The sequence below is a fragment of the Schistocerca serialis genome, chromosome 8 (assembly GCF_023864345.2).
Source record: "Schistocerca serialis cubense isolate TAMUIC-IGC-003099 chromosome 8, iqSchSeri2.2, whole genome shotgun sequence".
Lineage (NCBI taxonomy): Eukaryota > Metazoa > Arthropoda > Insecta > Orthoptera > Acrididae > Schistocerca > Schistocerca serialis.
In genome coordinates, this window is record NC_064645.1 from 347,284,841 (window position 1) to 347,307,976 (window position 23,136).

Sequence of the window (23,136 nt, forward strand, 5' to 3'; positions counted from 1 at the left end):
ATAAGAAGATTAATGCGAAAGAAATGTACTTCATATACAAGGTGCAGTGTCTTTGCAGTGAAAATGTTCTCACATCAGCAATACCCAAACATTGAAAATATTCATTACAGATAGTTAAGAATTTAAACTTTTAAGCACAGAATGGAGACAAGAAAACTAAAATACAAAATTCCTTGAAGACATTTACAGTTTTTACTCCTCGAATGTCTAGACCTCGAGCTGCAACATCAGTTGCCACAAGAACGTCCAGCTCTTCATTCTTGAAACGCTTCAGAGCTTCCAAACGCTGAGGCTGTGTCAGATTTCCATGCAGTTCTCCAACCTGTTAAAACCAAAATTTAAATGTATATCAAACTGTCCATAAAGTTGGAATACTGGAATTACTGGCAATAAAACACAAGTACCATATGCCAAATAATAATGAATGGTCAACAGAAGGTAAAGTTTTCCTACCAGTGTTATTCTCCTTATACCTACAAAACAATGATAATGTCTGAAAATGAAACTTGCTACATGAACACAGATTCAAAATTACGACTCCAGTTGATACAGGGCAAATCTGTTCATTAACAAAATATTTAGAGGAAAACAGTATGACAAAATGTCATTTTCAAACCTCTCTTTTACACAGGGTTTCTATCCTACTGTCCGTCTTTCTGTTCAATCTCCTGTCCTCACACACATTCACACAAATCCACCAGCCTGTTATTTTAAATGTGGCTACATTATGCACCACTAGCTGTGCCACTCAGAAGCCAAACCAACTAACTCCAATTTTACAATTTTTCTACTTGTGATTATGAAACTTTCACAAACATTTATATTTTCAGAAGCCAAAATGTTTAACTCTATTCATTAATTCTTGCACCAGTACGTGGCAATACTTTCTATGGCAACTTAATATTTCATTACAGCTTTGAGAGATCAAAGTTACTAATTACAATTTTCAAACAATGGAGACTCCAGGTAGTAATATCAACAATGTAGGAAAAGACAGATTGCTACTTACCATAAAGAAGACACCTCAAGTTGCAGACAAGCACAATTAAAAGATACTTACATACAGCTTTCAACCACAGCCTTCATCAGTGAAAGAGAGACACAGCATTCACACACATAAGCAGGAACACCACACACACACACACACACACACACACACACACACACACACACACACACCCGTCCACAGCCTTCATCAGTAAAAGAGAGACACAGCATTCACACACATAAGCAGGAACACACACACACACGCACACACACACACACACACACACACACACGTCATTCCAGTATCTTGTGTCAGAATGTAACATCATGTGGAATACAAGCAGCAATCTGGAGGGGGTTGGGAAGGGGAAGGGATTATGTACTGATGGGGAGAGAAACGAACACTGTCTTGTGGAGTGTGCACGGACTAGAATGCCGACAGGCACAGAGTCAGGAGGTTAGGGGGCAGTAATGTGAGGACAAATGGAGCAAAAATGGAGAGGAGTGAAGAAGGATGGGTGGATGCATTGGCAGACAGCTGCAAATAAACAGGGTGGGAGATAAGAATGGGGATAGAGGAGGTGGAAACTGTTGGGACAGTATGTTACTGTAGGTTGACACCGGGATAATTATGGGAGTAGAGAATGCATTGCAAGGATAAATCCCTTTTGCGCAGTTTAGAAAAGCTGGTGGTGGAGGGAAGAATCTAGATGGCTCAGGTAGTGAAGCAGCCACTGAAGCCACAGGTGGCCCGGCCCCTGATGGGATAGGATAAACTTGTGACGAGACTGGAATAGGAAGTGCTGGGTGGGTGGATTGGGCAGGTTTAGCACCTGTGTCTTTCACAAGGATATGATCCTTGTGGCAAAGGGTTGGGACTGTGAGTGGCATAATGATGAACTAGGATGTTGTGGAGGTTGGGTGGATGTTGGAACACCACTTTAGGAGGTGAGTGAAGTGTCTCAGGTAGGGTGTCCCTCAATTCAGGGCATGATGATAGGTAATCTAAGCCCTGGCGAAGGATGTGGTTCAGTTTTCCAGTGCGTGGTTGTACGGTACTGTTTATTTGCAGTATTTGTAAAGGTTTTTAATTCCTTATGGTGAATTTGAAGAAATCTACAATAGGTAGCCAACCAGAATTTGTGAACATAAACAAAGCTTTCCTATACTAAGTATTTGGCCCATCTGCCCAGAAAAGATAGCAGATCTCACATCCCTCCTAAAATATATTTCTTCTGTGAAGCATGACTGCTAAAAAAAGCTAGCAGTCACTCAACAGGAACACAATACTCAGCCGCCAGAGAGCTGCGATATCATTTATAGTGATGATTACACACATTAGAAGTTAAAGTGAAAATAACAAGTGAATTTTTTCAGTCAAAAATGTGAGTAACTCCTGAAAAAATACAAATGTTATGTAGTTCTCAATTCAGTTATTATCTATGTTGTGTTTTCTTCAAATTTGTACATGCACAAAATTATAATTATCATAAAATATTATGATGAATAGAAATTTGAGTCATAATTAAAGCTGATTGGAGCATGCAACGTGTAACTGTACATGGCATCTGATTTCTTGAAACCAAACATTGTCTATGAAGCATGGGATTTAATGTTCAACGAATGTTTTCATCAGAATTGTCTTGACTGCAGAAATCAATAACAAGGTTGACTGATTTCCACAGCTAAGCAAGTACCATCAGAACTAAAGACCAACTGAATACAGAGAATGGAAACAGTTACTTTAAATATGAGACAAAAGAGTGTTGTATCTAAAAGTGACACACAATTCATGTTTTATATCAAAAAAAAAAAAATTGTTTTTAGCAGGATAAATATATCACAAGTAAAAATCCTGTCATGGACAAATATCTTCCTTTAGATGAGGTCTACTGTCATTTTATTTCCACATCTCTATTCTATATTTGTCTGGTTCTCTCAACTTATGTAAGCTGAGCATGGTTCTGCAGCCTCTACTGATATAATTTTTACTGGTGTTATAAGTATGACAAGAAACACAAAAGATATTTTGTATTTTGTGAACATTAGTCTGACACATTATTCTGTAACGCTGAATGGGTATATGTAGCAACTTTTTATCTCATATTTTACAGTAAGTTTTTGAGTGATCCTCATGTGTCAAGAGGGATCGTCAACCAAAGGCAACTGGAAATTGTACAGCTCTTCTAGGTATTCCTCAGCAAGGTACAGATGAATGTGCACCTCCAGATGTCTGTTTCACATGTTGATGTACACGCCAGGTCATAGAGGAAGATAATCTGATGTCAACTAGCTTGCTCCTGTCAGTATTCACACCCCCCATGGAGTGATTGGTGTTCATGATTCAGTATCAACAATAGTAGCAATAAAACTGTGAAAGATAGGACTGGATACTGACTGTAGACATCTAGTGAACTTTCACTGTATTTCACTATTAACCATTGATTCTACTCTTATTATTCCATCTACGGGTCATCACTGACTGTTGTCACAGTATGATCTGTGTTTGGTCTCCACTTAACCAATAATGTCACAACCACATGACAGTGCTGGAGGCTCTTCCTGTATCATCATCAATTTCTGCCAAAAGGCAGGTTTTCACATGGTAGTTCTCCTGCCTGTCTGGTCTTCTGCCATCCTCTTCAGGTCTGCATAATTTCCTCTTCCCTTTATGCCATCTATCATCTTGTATCTCCTTCTTCCTCTCAGTCTTCTCCCACAAACCAATCCTTCCAAAGAATTTGCCTGCAAGCACTCCCTTCTCAATGAATGTCCCAATCAGTTCTTTTTCCTTTCTCTTACAACCTTCAGCAGACATCTTCTCTCACCAACCCTTTCCAATACTCTTTCATTACTCACTCTTTCCATCCAGCTTACTCTCTTCCTGTATGCTTGGCAATTTGATATTATAATAAACCAACTACTTGAAACCAAAACAATATGCTTCATTCAAAGTCAATGAACTGTTCATAATGCACTCCCATAACACACTCCTCTTATTCGTACAAAGCAAAGTGTAATACAAAAATCACTCTTGCACCTGAGAATTGTCCATACATTGTTTGTAACTCCTCCAAGGGGGCCATTATATGCTATCTATATTTTTATTTGTCTGTTTTGAGGCGGTGTCAGGAGAAATGTAGAGAATACCCTCATCTCACAAAACGGGGGATATGTGCAGTGTAGGCAAGGTTACACCTCTCTTATGTAATGGTAGCTAATTTCTGTGCTACATATTAAGCCAGCTGCCATGATTACAACAACTGTCAGAGCTAATCCACATCTACATATATACTCCGCTAGCCATCAAGCGGTGCGTGGCTGAGGGCACAATTTGCGCCAAAGTCATATCCCCTCCCCCGGCCACCCCCTCTGTTCCACTCGCCGATTGCACAAGGGAAAAACGACTGTCTGAATGCCTCAGTACGAGCTCTAATTTCCCTTATCTTTGAATGGTCATCACTGCGTGATTTGAAAGTTGGTGGTAATAATATATGCTCTACATCCTCGGCGAAGATTGTATTTCAGAATCTAGTGAGCAGCCCCTACCATTTAGCGTGTCGTCTATCTGCAAGTGTGTCCCACTTCAAACTTTCAATGAAATTTGTAACGCTCTCGCGATGGCTAAATGTACAAGTCACAAACCTGTGGTTAATGCACTCAACTCACATTCAGAAGGAGTGAGGCTGATATCCTCATCTGACCATCCAAAATTTAAGTTTCATGGGTTTCCCTAACTTGATTAACCAAATTCCAGGATTATTGCTTTAAAATGCCAAACTAGTCCAAACAAAAAAATTGAAACTCCTTCCTTGATGCATACTACAACCTGTACAGCTTTTGGTGGCAGAGGGATTACTTCACCACTGATTTTCAAAGAAGTGAAATGACAGCCTAGCAGGTCAAGAGACTGCTGTTGCTATGCAACTGTATACACAATAATATTAACTATGGAATGAGAAATATCCTTGATACGAGTTTGTGTTATTTCCAGATATGTTGTGTCTTGGGTCCTGTTAGGGATGGCAAGTGAAGGGGACAAGAATATAGTACCAGAGAGAGTTCATCCTGGCACAGATAAACTGCACACGGAGGAATAGGTCACAGGGATTGGTATGGAGTGTGAGACATCAGAGGGAAACTGCTACGAGAACAGTGTAAAAGAGGAGTCATAGTCTTACAGACATGTGCAAGGACCAGACAGAAATGGTGAGGAATAAGAGAGGAAGGAAGATTATGCTTCCATTAGTGGTGAGGCCATGAGAGGTAAAATAAAGGGTCGGATTAGACAAGGACGGGGAAAGAAATCACCCATGTCCATTTTAAAGCAATAATCCTGAAATTTGGCTTAATCAAATAAGGGAAACTTAAATTTTGGATCGTCAGATGAGGATATCAGCTTCACTCCTTGTGGATGTGACTTGAGTGCATTAAGCACAGTATATGGTTGGGACGAGCACAGAGCTAATGCAGGGCAAGGAGGGAAGGATGATCAGTCTTTTCTATGGACACAGTTTGGCTGTGGTCATTTATTTGAGTGTATAGGTGGTTTATTACAACACACAAATAAAAGAATGCACAGAAGTTGCGGTGGAGTTAGCATATGACCCAGATGCTCTTGCAGATGACCGTGGCTCTAAAGTGACGGAATATATCTGTCACAGAACAGGAGCAGCATGTACTGGGTGGATGTAGCTTGAGACTGGCTTTGACATGGGTCAAAGACACACATATGACCCTTGTATCAAAAGTCAGAACCAAAAGTAGCATAAGAATGAATATGTATATTTCGTTGTCATGTGAATTCCAGAATATCACTTTACAAAGTTAATACTGAATTTACATTTTCCAAAGAAGTAATCCTGCAGTGTGTGTTTTGTCCCCCTTTTATTCTTATGTTGAGTGATGAAGTGCAACGGTGGAATGAAATTCGCCCAGTGCAGGTCATGAACAGGACATTATTATGCCTGCCATGCCAGTCAAAGACCCTAAAAGAGGAATTTCAAGATGCTGCACAGCTGCTGCTCTTCAATTCACAACACTGTTTAATAATGTAAGACATTTGTAAAAAGGTCAACATTCATACCGATGTCCACAGAGCACAAGGTAACATTACTGAAAGTTGTTGTTGTTGTGGTCTTCAGTCACGAGACTGGTTTGATGCAGCTCTCCATGCTACTCTATCCTGTCCAAGCTTCTTCATCTCCCAGTACCTACTGCAACCTACATCCTTCTGAATATGCTTAGTGTATTCATCTCTTGGTCTCCCTCTACGATTTTTACCCTCCATGCTGTCCTCCAATGCTAAATTTGTGATCCCTTGATGCCTCAAAACATGTCCTACCAACCGATCCCTTCTTCTAGTCAAGTTGTGCCACAAACTTCTCTTCTCCCCAATCCTATTCAATACCTCCTCATTAGTTACGTGATCTACCCACCTTATCTTCAGCATTCTTCTGTAGCACCACATTTTGAAAGCTTCTATTCTCTTCTTGTCCAAACTAGTTATTGTCCATGTTTCACTTCCATACATGGCTACACTCCATACAAATACTTTCAGAAACGACTTCCTGATACTTAAATCTATACTCGATGTTAACAAATTTCTCTTCTTCAGAAACGATTTCCTTGCCATTGCCAGTCTACATTTTATATCCTCTCTACTTCGACCATCATCAGTTATTTTACTCCCTAAATAGCAAAACTCCTTTACTACCTTAAGTGTCTCATTTCCTAATCTAATTCCCTCAGCATCACACGATTTAATTTGACTACATTCCATTATCTTCGTTTTGCTTTTGTTGATGTTCATCTTATATCCTCCTTTCAAGACACTGCCCATTCCGTTCAACTGCTCTTCCAAGTCCTTTGCTGTCTCTGACAGAATTACAATGTCATCGGCGAACCTCAAAGTTTTTACTTCTTCTCCATGAATTTTAATACCTACTCCGAATTTTTCTTTTGTTTCCTTTACTGCTTGCTCAATATACAGATTGAATAACATCGGGGATAGGCTACAACCCTGTCTCACTGCCTTCCCAACTACTGCTTCCCTTAAATGCCCCTGGACTCTTATAACTGCCATCTGGTTTCTGTAGAATTTGTAAATAGCCTTTCGCTCCCTGTATTTTATCCCTGCCACCTTCAGAATTTGAAAGAGAGTATTCCAGTTAACATTGTCAAAAGCTTTCTCTAAGTCTACAAATGCTAGAAACGTAGGTTTGCCTTTTCTTAATCTTTCTTCTAAGATAAGTCGTAAGGTTAGTATTGCCTCACGTGTTCCAACATTTCTACGGAATCCAAACTGATCTTCCCTGAGGTCCGCTTCTACCAGTTTTTCCATTCGTCTGTAAAGAATTCGGGTTAGTATTTTGCAGCTGTGACTTATTAAACTGATAGTTCGGTAATTTTCACATCTGTCAACACCTGCTTTCTTTGGGATTGGAATTATTATATTCTTCTTGAAGTCTGAGGGTATTTCGCCTGTCTCGTACATCTTGCTCACCAGATGGTAGAGTTTTGTCATGACTGGCTCTCCCAAGGCCATCAGTAGTTCTAATGGAATGTTGTCTACTCCCGGGGCCTTGTTTCAACTCAGGTCATTCAGTGCTCTGTCAAACTCTTCACGCAGTATCGTATCTCCCATTTCGTCTTCATCTACATCCTCTTCCATTTCCATAATATTGTCCTCAAGTACATCGCCCTTGTATAAACCCTCTATATACTCCTTCCACCTTTCTGCCTTCCCTTCTTTGCTTAGAACTGGGTTGCCATCTAAGCTCTTGATATTCATACAAGTGGTTCTCTTCTCTCCAAAGGTCTCTTTAATTTTCCTGTAGGCAGTATCTATCTTACCCCTAGTGAGACAAGCCTCTACATCCTTACATTTGTCCTCTAGCCATCCCTGCTTAGCCATTTTGCACTTCCTGTCGATCTCATTTTTGAGACGTTTGTATTCCTTTTTGCCTGCTTCATTTACTGCATTTTTATATTTTCTCCTTTCATCAATTAAATTCAATATTTCTTCTGTTACCCAAGGATTTCTATTAGCCCTCGCCTTTTTACCTACTTGATCGTCTGCTGCCTTCACTACTTCATCTCTCAGAGCTACCCATTCTTCTTCTACTGTATTTCTTTCCCCCATTCCTGTCAATTGTTCCCTTATGCTCTCCCTAAAACTCTCTACAACCTCTGGTTCTTTCAGTTTATCCAGGTCCCATCTCCTTAGATTCCCACTTTTTTGCAGTTTCTTCAGTTTCAATCTGCAGTTGATAACCAATAGATTGTGGTCAGAATCCACATCTGCCTCTGGAAATGTCTTACAATTTAAAACCTGGTTCCTAAATCTCTGTCTTAGCATTATATAATCTATCTGATACCTTTTAGTATCTCCAGGATTCTTCCAGGTATACAACCTTCTTTTATGATTCTTGAACCAAGTGTTAGCTATGATTAAGTTATGCTCTGTGCAAAATTCTACAAGGCGGCTTCCTCTTTAATTTCTTCCCCCCAATCGATATTCACCTACTATGTTTCCTTCTCTCCCTTTTCCTACTGACGAATTCCAGTCACCCATGACTATTAAATTTTCGTCTCCCTTCACTACCTGAATAATTTCTTTTATCTCGTCATACATTTCATCAATTTCTTCATCATCTGCAGAGCTAGTTGTCATATAAACTTGTACTACTGTAGTAGGCATGGGCTTTGTGTCTATCTTGGCCACAATAATGCGTTCACTATGCTGTTTGTAGTAGCTAACCCGCACTCCTATTTTTTTATTCATTATTAAACCTACTCCTGCATTACCCCTATTTGATTTTGTATTTATAACCCTGTACTCACCTGACCAAAAGTCTTGTTCCTCCTGCCACCGAACTTCACTAATTCCCACTATATCTAACTTTAACCTATCCATTTCCCTTTTTAAATTTTCTAACCTACCTGCCCGATTAAGGGATATGACATTCCACGCTCCGATCCGTAGAACGCCAGTTTTCTTTTTTTCTTTCTCCTGATAACGACGTCCTCTTGAGTAGTCCCCGCCCGGAGATCTGAATGGGGGACTATTTTACCTCCGGAATATTTTACCCAAGAGGACGCCATCATCATTTAATCATACAGTAAAGCTGCATGTCCTCGGGAAAAATTACGGCTGTAGTTTCCCCTTGCTTTCAGCCGTTCGCAGTACCAGCACAGCAAGGCCGTTTTGGTTAATGTTACAAGGCCAGACCAGTCAATCATCCAAACTGTTGCCCCTGCAACTACTGAAAAGGCTGCTGCCCCTCTTCAGGAACCACATGTTTGTCTGGCCTCTCAACAGATACCCCTCCGTTGTGGTTGCACCTACGGTACGGCCATCTGTATCGCTGTGGCACGCAAGCCTCCCCACCAAGCGGCAAGGTCCATGGTTCATGGGGCGGTACTGAAAGTATGATATTAAATTATCATGAAAACAAGAGATTTTAAACTAAGACAATAATGTTGTTGTTGTGGTCTTCAGTCCTGGGACTGGTTTGATGCAGCTCTCCATGCTACTCTATCCTGTGCAAGCTTTTTCATCTCCCAGTACCTACTGCAACCTACATCCTTCTGAATCTGCTTAGTGTATTCATCTCTTGGTCTCCCCCTACGATTTTTACCCTCCACGCTGCCCTCCAATACTAAATTGGTGATCCCTTGATGCCTCAGAACATGTCCTACCAACCGATCCCTTCTTCTGGTCAAGTTGTGCCACAAACTTCTCTTCTCCCCAATCCTATTCAATACTTCCTCATTAGTTATGTGATCTACCCATCTAATCTTCAGCATTCTTCTGTAGCACCACATTTCGAAAGCTTCTATTCTCTTCTTGTCCAAACTATTTATCGTCCATGTTTCACTTCCATACATGGCTACACTCCATACGAATACTTTCAGAAATGACTTCCTGACACTTAAATCAATACTGGATGTTAACAAATTTCTCTTCTTCAGAAACGCTTTCCTCGCCATTGCCAGCCTACATTTTATATCCTCTCTACTTCGACCATCATCAGTTATTTTGCTCCCCAAATAGCAAAACTCCTTTACTACTTTAAGTGCCTCATTTCCTAATCTAATTCCCTCAGCATCACCCGACTTAATTAGACTACATTCCATTATCCTTGTTTTGCTTTTGTTGATGTTCATCTTATATCCTCCTTTCAAGACACTGTCCATTCCATTCAACTGCTTTTCCAAGTCCTTTGCTGTCTCTGACAGAATTACAATGTCATCGGCGAACCTCAAAGTTTTTATTTCTTCTCCATGAATTTTAATACCTACTCCGAATTTTTCTTTTGTTTCCTTTACTGCTTGCTCAATATACAGATTGAACAACATCGGGGACAGGCTACAACCCTGTCTTACTCCCTTCCCAACCACTGCTTCCCTTTCATGTCCCTCGACTCTTATAACTGCCATCTGGTTTCTGTACAAATTGTAAATAGCCTTTCGCTCCCTGTATTTTACCCCTGCCACCTTTAGAATTTGAAAGAGAGTATTCCAGTCAACATTGTCAAAAGCTTTCTCTAAGTCTACAAATGCTAGAAACGTAGGTTTGCCTTTCCTTAATCTTTCTTCCAAGATAAGTCGTAAGGTAAGTATTGCCTCACGTGTTCCAGTGTTTCTACGGAATCCAAACTGATCTTCCCCGAGGTTGGCTTCTACTAGTTTTTCCATTCGTCTGTAAAGAATTCGTGTTAGTATTTTGCAGCTGTGACTTATTAAGCTGATAGTTCGGTAATTTTCACATCTGTCAACACCTGCTTTCTTTGGGATTGGAATTATTATATTCTTCTTGAAGTCTGAGGGTATTTCGCCTGTTTCATACATCTTGCTCACCAGATGGTAGAGTTTTGTCAGGACTGGCTCTCCCACGGCCGTCAGTAGTTCCAATGGAATATTGTCTACTCCGGGGGCCTTGTTTCGACTCAGGTCTTTCAGTGCTCTGTCAAACTCTTCACGCAGTATCGTATCTCCCATTTCATCTTCATCTACATCCTCTTCCATTTCCATAACATTGTCCTCAAGTACATCGCCCTTGTATAGACCCTCAATATACTCCTTCCACCTTTCTGCTTTCCCTTCTTTGCTTAGAACTGGGTTTCCATCTGAGCTCTTGATATTCATACAAGTGGTTCTCTTTTCTCCAAAGGTCTCTTTAATTTTCCTGTAGGCTCTATCTATCTTACCCCTAGTGAGATAAGCCTCTACATCCTTACATTTGTCCTCTAGCCATCCCTGCTTAGCCATTTTGCACTTCCTGTCGATATCATTTTTGAGACGTTTGTATTCCTTTTTGCCTGTTTCACTTACTGCATTTTTATATTTTCTCCTTTCATCAAGTAAATTCAATATTTCTTCTGTTACCCAAGGATTTCTACTAGCCCTCGTCTTTTTACCTACTTGATCCTCTGCTGCCTTCACTACTTCATCCCTCAAAGCTACCCATTCTTCTTCTACTGTATTTATTTCCCCCATTCCTGTCAATTGCTCCCTTATGCTCTCCCTGAATCTCTGTACAACCTCTGGTTCTTTTAGTTTATCCAGGTCCCATCTCCTTAAACTCCCACCTTTTTGCAGTTTCTTCAGTTTTAATCTACAGGTCATAACCAATAGATTGTGGTCAGAGTCCACATCTGCCCCTGGAAATGTCTTACAATTTAAAACCTGGTTCCTAAATCTCTGTCTTACCATTATATAATCTATCTGATACCTTTTAGTATCTCCAGGGTTCTTCCATGTATACAACCTTCTTTCATGATTCTTAAACCAAGTGTTAGTTATGATTATGTTGTGCTCTGTGCAAAATTCTACCAGGCGGCTTCCTCTTTCATTTCTGTCCCCCAATCCATATTCACCTACTATGTTTCCTTCTCTCCCTTTTCCTACACTCGAATTCCAGTCACCCATGACTATTAAATTTTCGTCTCCCTTCACAATCTGAATAATTTCTTTTATTTCATCATACATTTCTTCAATTTCTTCGTCATCTGCAGAGCTAGTTGGCATATAAACTTGTACTACTGTAGTAGGTGTGGGCTTCGTATCTATCTTGGCCACAATAATGCGTTCACTATGCTGTTTGTAGTAGCTTACCCGCATTCCTATTTTCCTATTCATTATTAAACCTACTCCTGCATTACCCCTATTTGATTTTGTGTTTATAACCCTGTAGTCACCTGACCAGAAGTCTTGTTCCTCCTGCCACCGAACTTCACTAATTCCCACTATATCTAACTTCAACCTATCCATTTCCCTTTTTAAATTTTCTAACCTACCTGCCCGATTAAGGGATCTGACATTCCACGCTCCGATCCGTAGAACGCCAGTTTTCTTTCTCCTGATAACGACATCCTCTTGAGTAGTCCCCGCCCGGAGATCCGAATGGGGGACTATTTTACCTCCGGAATATTTTACCCAAGAGGACGCCATCATCATGTAATCATACAGTAAAGCTGCATGCCCTCGGGAAAAATTACGGCTGTAGTTTCCCCTTGCTTTCAGCCGTTCGCAGTACCAGCACAGCAAGGCCGTTTTGGTTATTGTTACAAGGCCAGATCAGTCAATCATCCAGACTGTTGCCCTTGCAACTACTGAAAAGGCTGCTGCCCCTCTTCAGGAACCACACGTTTGTCTGGCCTCTCAACAGATACCCCTCCGTTGAGGTTGCACCTACGGTACGGCTATCTGTATCGCTGAGGCACGCAAGCCTCCCCACCAACGGCAAGGTCCATGGTTCATGGGGGGAGGAATAACAATAATAAAAATTCAAATTTGGTGTTTTCGGTGTTGGCTGCTTTTTGAAAACAGTCACCAATCGTGTACTCAAAAATAAAGAGAAAGAAACATTTCACCATTTTACTGGGCCCAATGAATGACAGTCAAACTTCGAAAGGGACGTGTTTTTGACTGTTCTAGTATGTTGGGATACTGGGGTGCTAAAGAGGGCAGGGATTTCAAAGGGGAGGGGGGAACAACAGCAATCCTTTAAAATAATTTTAGCACTGTAATCATTTGCAAATCACTATTGCAAATACTAATACATAAAGTTCATGCTTCACAACCTGCTCCTGCGAATTTTCACAAAATGCACAGTATGTATGAGAACCAAAGAAAAAACTACTGTAGAAGTTATGGCACACACCTTAATACCCAAAAGACCAAGGAGAATGTGCAGACGGTGTGCTTGCTTTTTTGTCTGAACAAATACTATGACATGGTCTCTGAAGGTACGACACACAAGAGCTGCCAAAATCGCTTCACGATCTCCTTCCCGTTCTTTTCTTATCCTGCATAAAATGCAAGGTTTAGAGTAGGATAAAACCCATCAATGTAAAATAATGAGATCACTAAAAAAATACTACCTTACAAATTCTTGGCGTAGATTAAAAGCTACATTTTGATTACTATCAACAAATATCTTAACTGGCTTGTTAAGAGAGACAGCAGCCAGATCTTTGACTTCCTCTGTCATTGTAGCAGAGAACAGCAATGTTTGTCTTGTCCTAGCACACTGCTGTATTATCTCCTTCATCTGTTCTGCAAAATTTTCATCCAGCATTCTGTGAAGAGTAATATCATAATGTATCTAAGGAACACAAATTAATTACAGATGTATCAAAACATAAAATCTACTGTATTAACTTACCGATCTGCTTCATCAAGAATCAAGACTTCAATACTGTCCAAGCTAAATGATGGTGTATTCTTCAAATGATCGATAAGACGTCCAGGCGTAGCAATTACAATATCTGGATTTTTTCTCAAAACATTCTCCTACAAAAATAATGCTACGTTTTTACAAATATGAGGACAATGCAAAATGCTAAAAAATAACAATAAGTTCAAGACACAGATTTGTTACCTGTATTTTCAAGTCAAGACCACCAACAGATAATCCAACATCTACTGTAGTGAACTGTGCCAGCTGCTTCGTTACTTGATATACCTGCCAATAAATGTAAATATTTTGTACACTGCTGTGAAGATTAATTATGGAAGATTGTACTGCATTATAAATTTTTTGCAGGAAAGCAGAGGGAAATATTATTATAACAACTCAAAGTGGAAAGAAAAAGCTGATGCTATTGTTATCTTCAGCTCGAAGACTGGTTTGATATAGCACTCCATGATAGTCTACCCTGTGCAAGGCTTTTTTCATCTCCGCATAACAACTGCAACCTAAATCCTTTTGAGCCTGTTTATAGTATTTAACCTTGTTCTCCCTCTACAATTTTTATGCCACACACACTTCCCTCAAGTACCAAACTGACAATTTCTTGATGGCTCAGGATGTGTCCTGGCAGCCAGACTGTTCTTTTAGTCCAGATTGGCCATAAATTTCCTTTCTGTCCAATTCAATTGAGCACCTACTAATTAGTTATTCGATCTACCCATGTAATCTTCAGCATTCTTCTGTAGCATCACATTTGAATAGGTTCTATTCTCTTCTTGTCTAAACCTGTTTACATTGTGTGTTTCATTTCTTCACAAGGCTATTCTACAACCAAATACCTTCAGTAAATATTCCGTGACATTTAAATTTATGTTGTTGTTGTTGTTGTGATCTTCAGTCCTGAGACTGGTTTGATGCAGCTCTCCATGCTACTCTATCCTGTGCAAGCTTCTTCATCTCCCAGTACCTACTGCAACCTACATCCTTCTGAATCTGCTTAGTGTATTCATCTCTTGGTCTCCCTCTACGATTTTTACCCTCCACGCTGCCCTCCAATGCTAAATTTGTGATCCCTTGATGCCCCAGAACATGTCCTGCCAATCGATCCCTTCTTCTAGTCATGTTGTGCCACAAACTTCTCTTCTCCCCAATTCTATTCAATACGTCCTCATTAGTTATGTGATCTACCCATCTAATCTTCAGCATTCTTCTGTAGCACCACATTTCGAAAGCTTCTATTCTCTTCTTGTCTAAACTATTTATCGTCCATGTTTCACTTCCATACATGGCTACATTCCATACAAATACTTTCAGAAACGACTTCCTGATACTTAAATCTACACTCGATGTTAACAAATTTCTCTTCTTCAGAAAAGCTTTCCTTGCCATTGCCAGTCTACATTTTATATCTTCTCTACTTCGACAATCATCAGTTGTTTTGCTCCCCAAATAGCAAAACTCCTTTACTACTTTAAGTGTCTCATTTCCTAATCTAATTCCCTCAGCGTCACCCGATTTAATTCGGCTACATTCCATTATCCTCGTTTTGCTTTTGTTGATGTTCAACTTATACCCACCTTTCATGACACTGTCCATTCCGTTCAACTGCTCTTCCAAGTCCTTTGCTGTCTCTGACAGAATTACAATGTCATCAGTGAACCTCAAAGTTTTTATTTCTTCTCCATGGATTTTAATACCTACTCCGAAATTTTTCTTTTGTTTCCTTTACTGCTTGCTCAATATACAGATTGAATAACATCGGGGAGAGGCTGCAGCCCTGTCTCACTCCCTTCCCAACCACTGCTTCCCTTTCGTGCCCCTCGACTCTTATAACTGCCATCTGATTTCTGTACAAATTGTGAATAGCCTTTCGCTCCCTGTATTTTACCCCTGCCACCTTCAGAATTTGAAAGAGAGTATTCCAGTCCACATTGTCAAAAGCTTTCTCTAAGTCTACAAATGCTAGAAACGTAGGTTTGCCTTTTCTTAATCTAGCTCCTAAGAAAAGACGTAGGGTCAGTATTGCCTCACGTGTTCCAATATTTCTACGGAATCCAAACTAATCTTCCCCGAGGTCGGCTTCTACCAGTTTTTCCATTCGTCTGTAAAGAATTCGCGTTAGTATTTTGCAGTTGTGACTTATATTTCATTAAAAATTTCTCTTTTGCAGAAATGCTTTTGTTGCTGTTACCAGCCTGCATTCTATATCTTCCCTAATGTGACCTTTATCAACTACTGTACTGCCCAAATAGCAAAATTCATCTACGTCTTTTAGTGCCTCATTTCCTAATCTAGTTCCCTTGGCATTGCCTGATTTACCAATTTACCCGATTATAAGACAACACCCCCGCCCCCCTATTTAAGAGACTTCTTGAGAAAAATTTTCTTTTTAACATATTCTGATTAATCAAAAGTACAAACTTTCTCTTTTTACAGTTAAGATAGCCTATTCTAAAATTATGCCATTTACTGATTGTCTACATTTTGATAATACAAGGAGAAATAAAATAAGCAAAGAGAAACTGTTTACATTAATTGTTATCTTCACTACCTGTTTTGTTTACTTCAACTACCATCTGTGGTATCACCATTTTTCATCATCATCATCCTTACAGGACATCTGTGAAACTTACATCTTCATTGTCACAAATATTCGGCTGTTTCTTCTAAATATGTTGCAAATGCTGTGGTTCTGATTCTGGTAGGACCTGAGAACACTACTGTCTTTTTCTTTTTTCCCCCCTTAAAATATAGCGGATTATAAAACATTACAATATCTCTTGCTTCCAAACATATTGTCTGTCCACCATCTCTCATTGGCTTTGACATATCCCCAATTGTTCCCATCATACCACATGGTGAACATCGACAACATTGCTGCATGAAACATGTAAGTACACCAGTGACCCCAATATAGACTTTTAGCAAATTTTACAGAAATGTATGGTACCGTTGAGCATTTGTGTAATTTTAAAGTTTTGCATTGTTTGCTTCATGCTACCCTTTGTGATTGTTCAACATAAATTTGTATGAAACATCAATAGCCAAAGCTTCAGCCATATATGTAATACGATTCGTATATTAATCTATTACACATTGACCTCAGCAGCAATTGTGTAAACTGTGATCATAAGATGACATCGTATTTTTTGAATGATGAATTGAAGGAGAAACCTCATCTTATAATCAGGTAAATATAATTTGACTACATTCAATTTTCTTTCATTTACTTTCGTAGATGTTTATCTTATTGTCACTTTCCAAACTAGTCATTCTGTTGAACTGATTTCAAGTCAACTGCTATCTCCCACAGAATTACAATGTCATCAGCAAATCTGAAAGATTTTATTTCTTGTCCCTTTACTACCTTTAAAAATTTTCCTTGGTTTCCTTTATCGCTGGGCCAATGTACAGTCTGAATAACACTGGGGAGAGAGTAAAACTATGTCTTACTCCCTTGCCAACTACTGTTTCCCTTCATGTCCATTGACTTTTAAAACTGCAGTCTGGTTCTACACAAGCTGTATATGACCTTTTGCTCCCTGTATTTTACCCCTTGCAACTTCAGAATTTCAAAGTGTGTATTCTAGCCAACACTGCCAAAAACTCTCCAAATGCAGCAAATGCAATAAACATATTGGTTTACCTTTTTTCAATCTACTTTTTGGTTGGTTGGTTTAAAAGAGGGGACTAGGGACCAAACTATGAGGTCATTGGTCCCTTGTTCCTAATAAAACAATGCCACAAGTGTGAGAATAAAACGGATGAGACATATAACACAAAACGGAAAGAATGGAAAGACCACAAGAACGAAGGAAAGGCAACGAACACTAAAATGAACAAAAGAAGACAAGAAAAACAACAGAGAGATGAAAGAAACATTTCGAAGAGAATAAAACAAGGAATCAGATTACAGTGGCTGGCCGACAACAAAAATAAAAAGGAAAAGCCAGCCACCCTGCAACACATTAAAACCTCCATCCTAAAAGCACTACGGTGGAGGACACAGAGGGGCAAAGGACATGCGCTAAAACTCAGATCGAATGATAAAACCCACCCTCACAAATGAAACGTAAAACTAAATCAGCCGATGCGGCATTGTCTGCTAAAATCAATGATAACAAGTCCAGCAACCGAAGATGAAGTCACAGGGCAGTCGAAAAAGGACAGAACAGAAGAATATGGGCCACTGTCAACTGAAAACCAGTCCTAAGGATTGATATGTCTTCCACTACAGTGAGTGAATCATCATGAAGGTAAAGTTCTGGGTCTGGATGAACAGTACGACGTTGACAGAAGTGCACGACACATGACTTTGCGGCTGAAAACTAGAGGCCGTGGGCTACAGCCCATGAATGCGCCTTGTGGATGTCTCACTGTAGGTGACACTCAGCAACACCGGTACTGGAGCAGCAGTACGAAATGTAGAAGTCGTCTGCATACCGAGAAGGTGAGACGGAGGGCCCAACAGCTGCTACTAGACTGTTAATGGCAACTAAAAACAGAGAGACATTCAATACAGAGCCCTGCGGGACTCCATTTCCCTGGATATGGACAGAACTATGGGAGGCACCAACTTGGACATGGAAAGTACAGAGCGACAGGAAGTTTTGGATAAAAATCGAGAGCGGTTCCCGGAGACCCCACTCATACAATGTGGCAATGATATGATCTTGCCAGGTGGTGTCATACGCTTTGTGTAGATCAAAAAAGAAAGCAACAAGGTGTTGGCATCTGGAAAAGGCTGTTCGGATGGCAGACTCAAGGGACACAAGATTATCAGTGGCTGAGCGACCCTGGCGGAAGCCGCTCTGACGTGGAGCCAGCAAGCCACACTGCAGGACCCAACCCAACTGCCGACATACCATACATTGCAGCAGATGATTATTAGTGTTTTAGGGCGCAGAACAACGAGGTTATCAGCGCCCATTCCCAAAAGAAATGTTGACGAGTGCAGCCAAGATCTGTTAAACAGGGATCAATTCAGAGCCGATCTTTGAGAGAATTGGAAATGTGCAAATTGCAAGATTGGACGCAGCACATCAAAACAGGTAGACAAAATTAAAAATGAAATATCAGTGCAAAACATGGTCGGACAGAATCCTTCACCGCTCGCAACTTCTTATCCCTCACTTCCAGCCACTGAGCCTCCCACCAACGCATGACCGTCCGAGTCACGAATGATGTTATTGCCCGCAGGGGGACGGAACAGTGAGCAGGAGGTGGGATGGAGCAAGCCTCCTTGGCAGCCGCGTCTGCAAGTTCATTTCCAGGAATCCCTATGTGCCCTGGAACCCAGCTGAAAATTACATCCTTACCCTGCTTTTGCAAGAACAGGAGTGCGTCCTGCACTTCTTGCACCATCCGATCTGCTGGGTACATCTGTTTAAGAGCGTGTAGAGCACTTTGGGAATCGGAGCAGATGATGAATTTCGTGCCATGATGTCGTCGCATATGCTCTAATGCTTGCAGAATGGCAAACAGATCTGCATAGTAAACTGAGAACCGCTCTGGGAGCCCTATCCTACGGACAGTATCGGGAAACACAGCAGAGCAGCCCATAAAATTCCCCTGTTTAGACCCATCCGTGTAAACAGTAATAAAATCTGAATGGCGGTCTAAAATCTCAGTAAATTTAATTTTAAAAAGGTGGTCCGGGTTATAATACTTCTTGTAAGCAGCCAGATCAAGAAGTAATCTTGGCCTTTGTAGTAGCCAGGGAGATCCCCTACTCCATCCCTGGTGGATGACCTTAATGCCCTCCGGGTGTACTGACTTGAGACTCTCCTTTGCACGGATGCCAAACAGCTTTGTTGCCTTCGGATGGTGGCAGAAGAGACGTTCCAGTGCTAGCTGTGAAAAGGTGTTGGATGCCAACGAAAGAGGAGTGGACTTGGCCCTGTATGCTTGCCGTACCACGAGGAGAAGACACCGAATGGACAGCGGAGGCTCTCCAGCCTCGACAAATAGACTAGTAACTGGACTCGTGCGATAAGCCCCCGTTCAAAGCCTAATACCCTCATGGTGAATCACATCCAATATTTTGAGGTATGAAGGTCTTCCAGATCCATAAGCTTGACATCCGTATTCCAGTCGAGGTCTCACAAAGGCCTTATAAAGTTGGAGCAGACGTGCCCTGTCAGCGCCCCAGGACCTATGACTGACCCATTTAAGAGCGTTTAAAGCCTTGAAACAGCGGACCTTTAGATCCTTTAGGTGTGGCAACCATGTGAGCTTCTAATCAAAAATAAGCCCGAGATATTTCACTTTTTCCATAAAGGTGAGAACAGTGTCTCCTAGTTTTAAAACAGGGAGATTAAAAAGAGAATGGGAACGGTTCAAATCTACACAAACAGTCTTCTCCAAAGAGAATTTAAAGCTTGTGGTCTTAGACCATTCCTCCAATCGCAGGATCGTCAGCTGTAATTGGCGTGTAGCAGTTGTAAGGGAGGAAGACGAACAGAAAATGGAGAAATCGTCCACAAACAAGAAGCACTGTACGGGCCGTCATACCGTGGACGCAATACTATTGATTGCAATTGTGAAAGCTGTCACACTGAGGACACTTCCTTGAGGGACACCGTTCTCCTGCTTAAAACGGTCAGACAGGACATTCCCAAATACCTGTCCGACAGAAAGGATCTGATGACTGTGGGTAAACGCCCACGGAAACCCCACTCATAAAGCTGCCGCAAAATATTATGCCTCCAGGGAGTATCGTACGCCTTCTCGAGGTCGAAGAAAACCCTGATAAGGTGTTGCTTACGTAGGAAAGCATCTTGTATCAGAACCCACACCAGGCGCCTATTGACCATACGCTCAAATGTCTTTCCTACGCAGCTCTTGAGACTAACGCTACGATAACTACTGGGATCGGTCCGATCCTTCCCTGGTTTTAAAAGTGGAATTAAAATCGATTCTTTCCAAAAACTGGGAAAGTCACCTGTCTTCCAAATTTCATTAAAAAGTTGAAGGAGGACTTCCTTTGACCGCAGATCCAACCGCTGCAGCATGCTATGCATGCTATACGATATCAGGTCTGGACCAGGTGCAGTATCTCGAGATACTGACAGTGCAGAGTCCAACTCCCACAAAGAGAAAGGCTGGTTGTATTCCTCAGTGTTGTTTGAATGGAAATCAAAAGCAGCCCAATCCTGTGTACCCCGATAGCGATGAAATTCTGGGTCCTGGCTAGAATCGGCCGTAATAGTTTGAAATGATTCTGCCATTGCCCGGGCGATGTCTCTTGGAGATGTTAGGAGACACCCCCGCTCACGTATAGCTGCTATTGGCGGTCGAGAGTATCGCCTTGAGATCCTCCTAATGGCTTCCCATACTTTGCTTGAAGATGTGGACCTACTGATGGAATTCAGGAACTCTCGCCAAGACCTCCGTTTACTCTCGCTAACGATTCTTCTCGCCCGCGCCCGTGCTATTCGGAAAGTTGCCAGATTCGCATCAGTAGGGCGCTGATGGAATCTTCTCAAAGCCGCCCTTCTGTCTCTGATTGCAGTACGACAGTCGTCATTCCACCAAGGGACAGGCTGCCTCACAGGTGTTCCCTTTGACTTTGGTATGGATACATCAGCGGCATGGTGCATCACCGCTGTAATGTGATCCACCCAATCCTGGATGCCTTCACACTGTTCAAAAACAGCCAACTGCCTGTAGAGCGTCCAGTTTCCATTCTGGCAGCTTTGCGACATGACCCATTTCAACTGGCAGATGGAGCCAAATAGGATAATGGTCGCTGTCATGAAGGTCGTCGTCTGCGACCCACTGAGCAATGTCCGCAAGCACAGGCGAACAAATAGAGAGATCTATGGCAAAGGACGAACCTGAAGCGGTGCTAAAATGCGTGGCCTGACCTGTGTTCAGCAGTATGATGTCGGAAGTCCTGATCAACTGCTCAATCATCTGGCCTCTGGGGCAGGTGTTGTTTGAACCCCATAATGCATTATGACCATTAAAATCGCCCAAAATGAGAAAGGGATGGGGTAGCTGATCAATGAGCTGTGCGAGGGCTTCACTGTCAATGAGCTCAGCGGGTGGTAAATACAAGGAGCACACTGTGACATTAACATAGGCCAGAATCCGAGCTGCAACCGCTTGTAGCATTGTGGTTAAGGCCACAGGTGAGGAGTGGAATGTGTCCTTAATGAACACTGCCACCCCACCCTGCGCTCTATTACCAGTCATGTCGTCTCTCCTGTACAAGTGATATCCTGTAAGTACAGGTGTGTCATTCTCTTTAAAATGTGTCTCTTGCAAAGAGATGCAAAAGAGGTTTTCCTGTACCAACAGCCGCAATTCTTCAAAGCGAGTTCTGACTCCATTCAGATTCCACTGAAGTATGGGAGCCATATCAGCGTTCCGGTTTAGATTTCCCCCTGTCTGCGCCGCGCTGGTGAGACACCTGTGGAGCGAGTGGCAGCAGAGGGGCTGCCAGGTTCTGGGGAAGAGGTATCAAACTCCATGACGATTTCCTCCTCATCAGTCAGGGATGCCATGACGACATCCGATAGTGCCTTTGGCAGGTTTGACACCAAACGTCGTGCCCCTTTCCCTGGTCCCTTTTTCTTGGTGGAAGTCCGGGATGGGTGAAGTGGAGAGGCACTCGGGTTCTGGAGGGCCTTCAAAGTCTTCGCTGTAGCTTTCTCTGCAATAGCATTTGGTTCAGTAGGAGCAGCCTGAATAGCTATATCTTTATTGGTTGTGCTCTGGCAGGTACAAACGCACGTACAGGTATTGGTGGAGAATACTGCTATGCTGGACATGGTCTGCGTTGAAGCGTCTACTTTTGATGCACTTTTTTGCACCAAGGAGGCATAGGATGTGGGAAAGACAGGGGGTTTTGTCGCCTTATACTCTTTTTTGGCTTCCGCATAAGGTATCCTCTTTGTCACCTTTATCTCCTGAATTTTTCTTTCCTCCGCAAAGATGGGGTAGTCTCTGCTCCAGACGGGATGTCTCCCAGAGCAGTTGATACACAGCGCTGGAGATGTGCACTTGGTCCCAGCTTCATGAGCTGCCTTGCCACATATACTGCAGGTCGGTTCACCCCCACAACTCATCGTTGTATGGCCAAATTGTTGACATTTGAAACATCGCATAGGGTTAGGTATATAAGGCCTAACCCTAAGTCGGAGGAAACCAGCCAGAACGTATTCAGGCAAGACAGGCGAATTGAAAGTCACAATGAAGGTGGCAGATTTCTCAACAACTCTATTATTCTTACGTGTCTGTTGTTCCACATCTACAATCCCCATTCTTGCTTCAGCTCTTCTACCTCGATATCCATTAAATCACGGCAGGTGACAACGCCTTTACTGGAGTTGAGGGAATTGTGCAACTCGACAGTAATATCATACTCGCCTAACTTGGTTGACTTTCGAAGCAGCTCCACTTGCTTTGCCCTAGTAGTCTCAAATAACAGGGTACCATTCCTC

General features: G+C 41.7%; 1 protein-coding gene across 1 annotated transcript in view; it reads right to left on the reverse strand.

Moving 5' to 3' along the window:
* The window catches only part of LOC126416726 (probable ATP-dependent RNA helicase DDX27), an 87,503-nt gene that overhangs the window by 24,295 nt on the left and 40,072 nt on the right, over positions 1-23,136 (reverse strand). The window contains exons 6-10 of the mRNA XM_050084543.1: positions 13,877-13,960; positions 13,661-13,788; positions 13,377-13,574; positions 13,157-13,301; positions 188-322 (exon numbers count right to left, since the gene is read on the reverse strand). Of these exons, the coding sequence (XP_049940500.1) occupies positions 188-322; positions 13,157-13,301; positions 13,377-13,574; positions 13,661-13,788; positions 13,877-13,960 (690 nt within the window). The remainder of the gene's footprint in view (positions 1-187; positions 323-13,156; positions 13,302-13,376; positions 13,575-13,660; positions 13,789-13,876; positions 13,961-23,136) is intronic.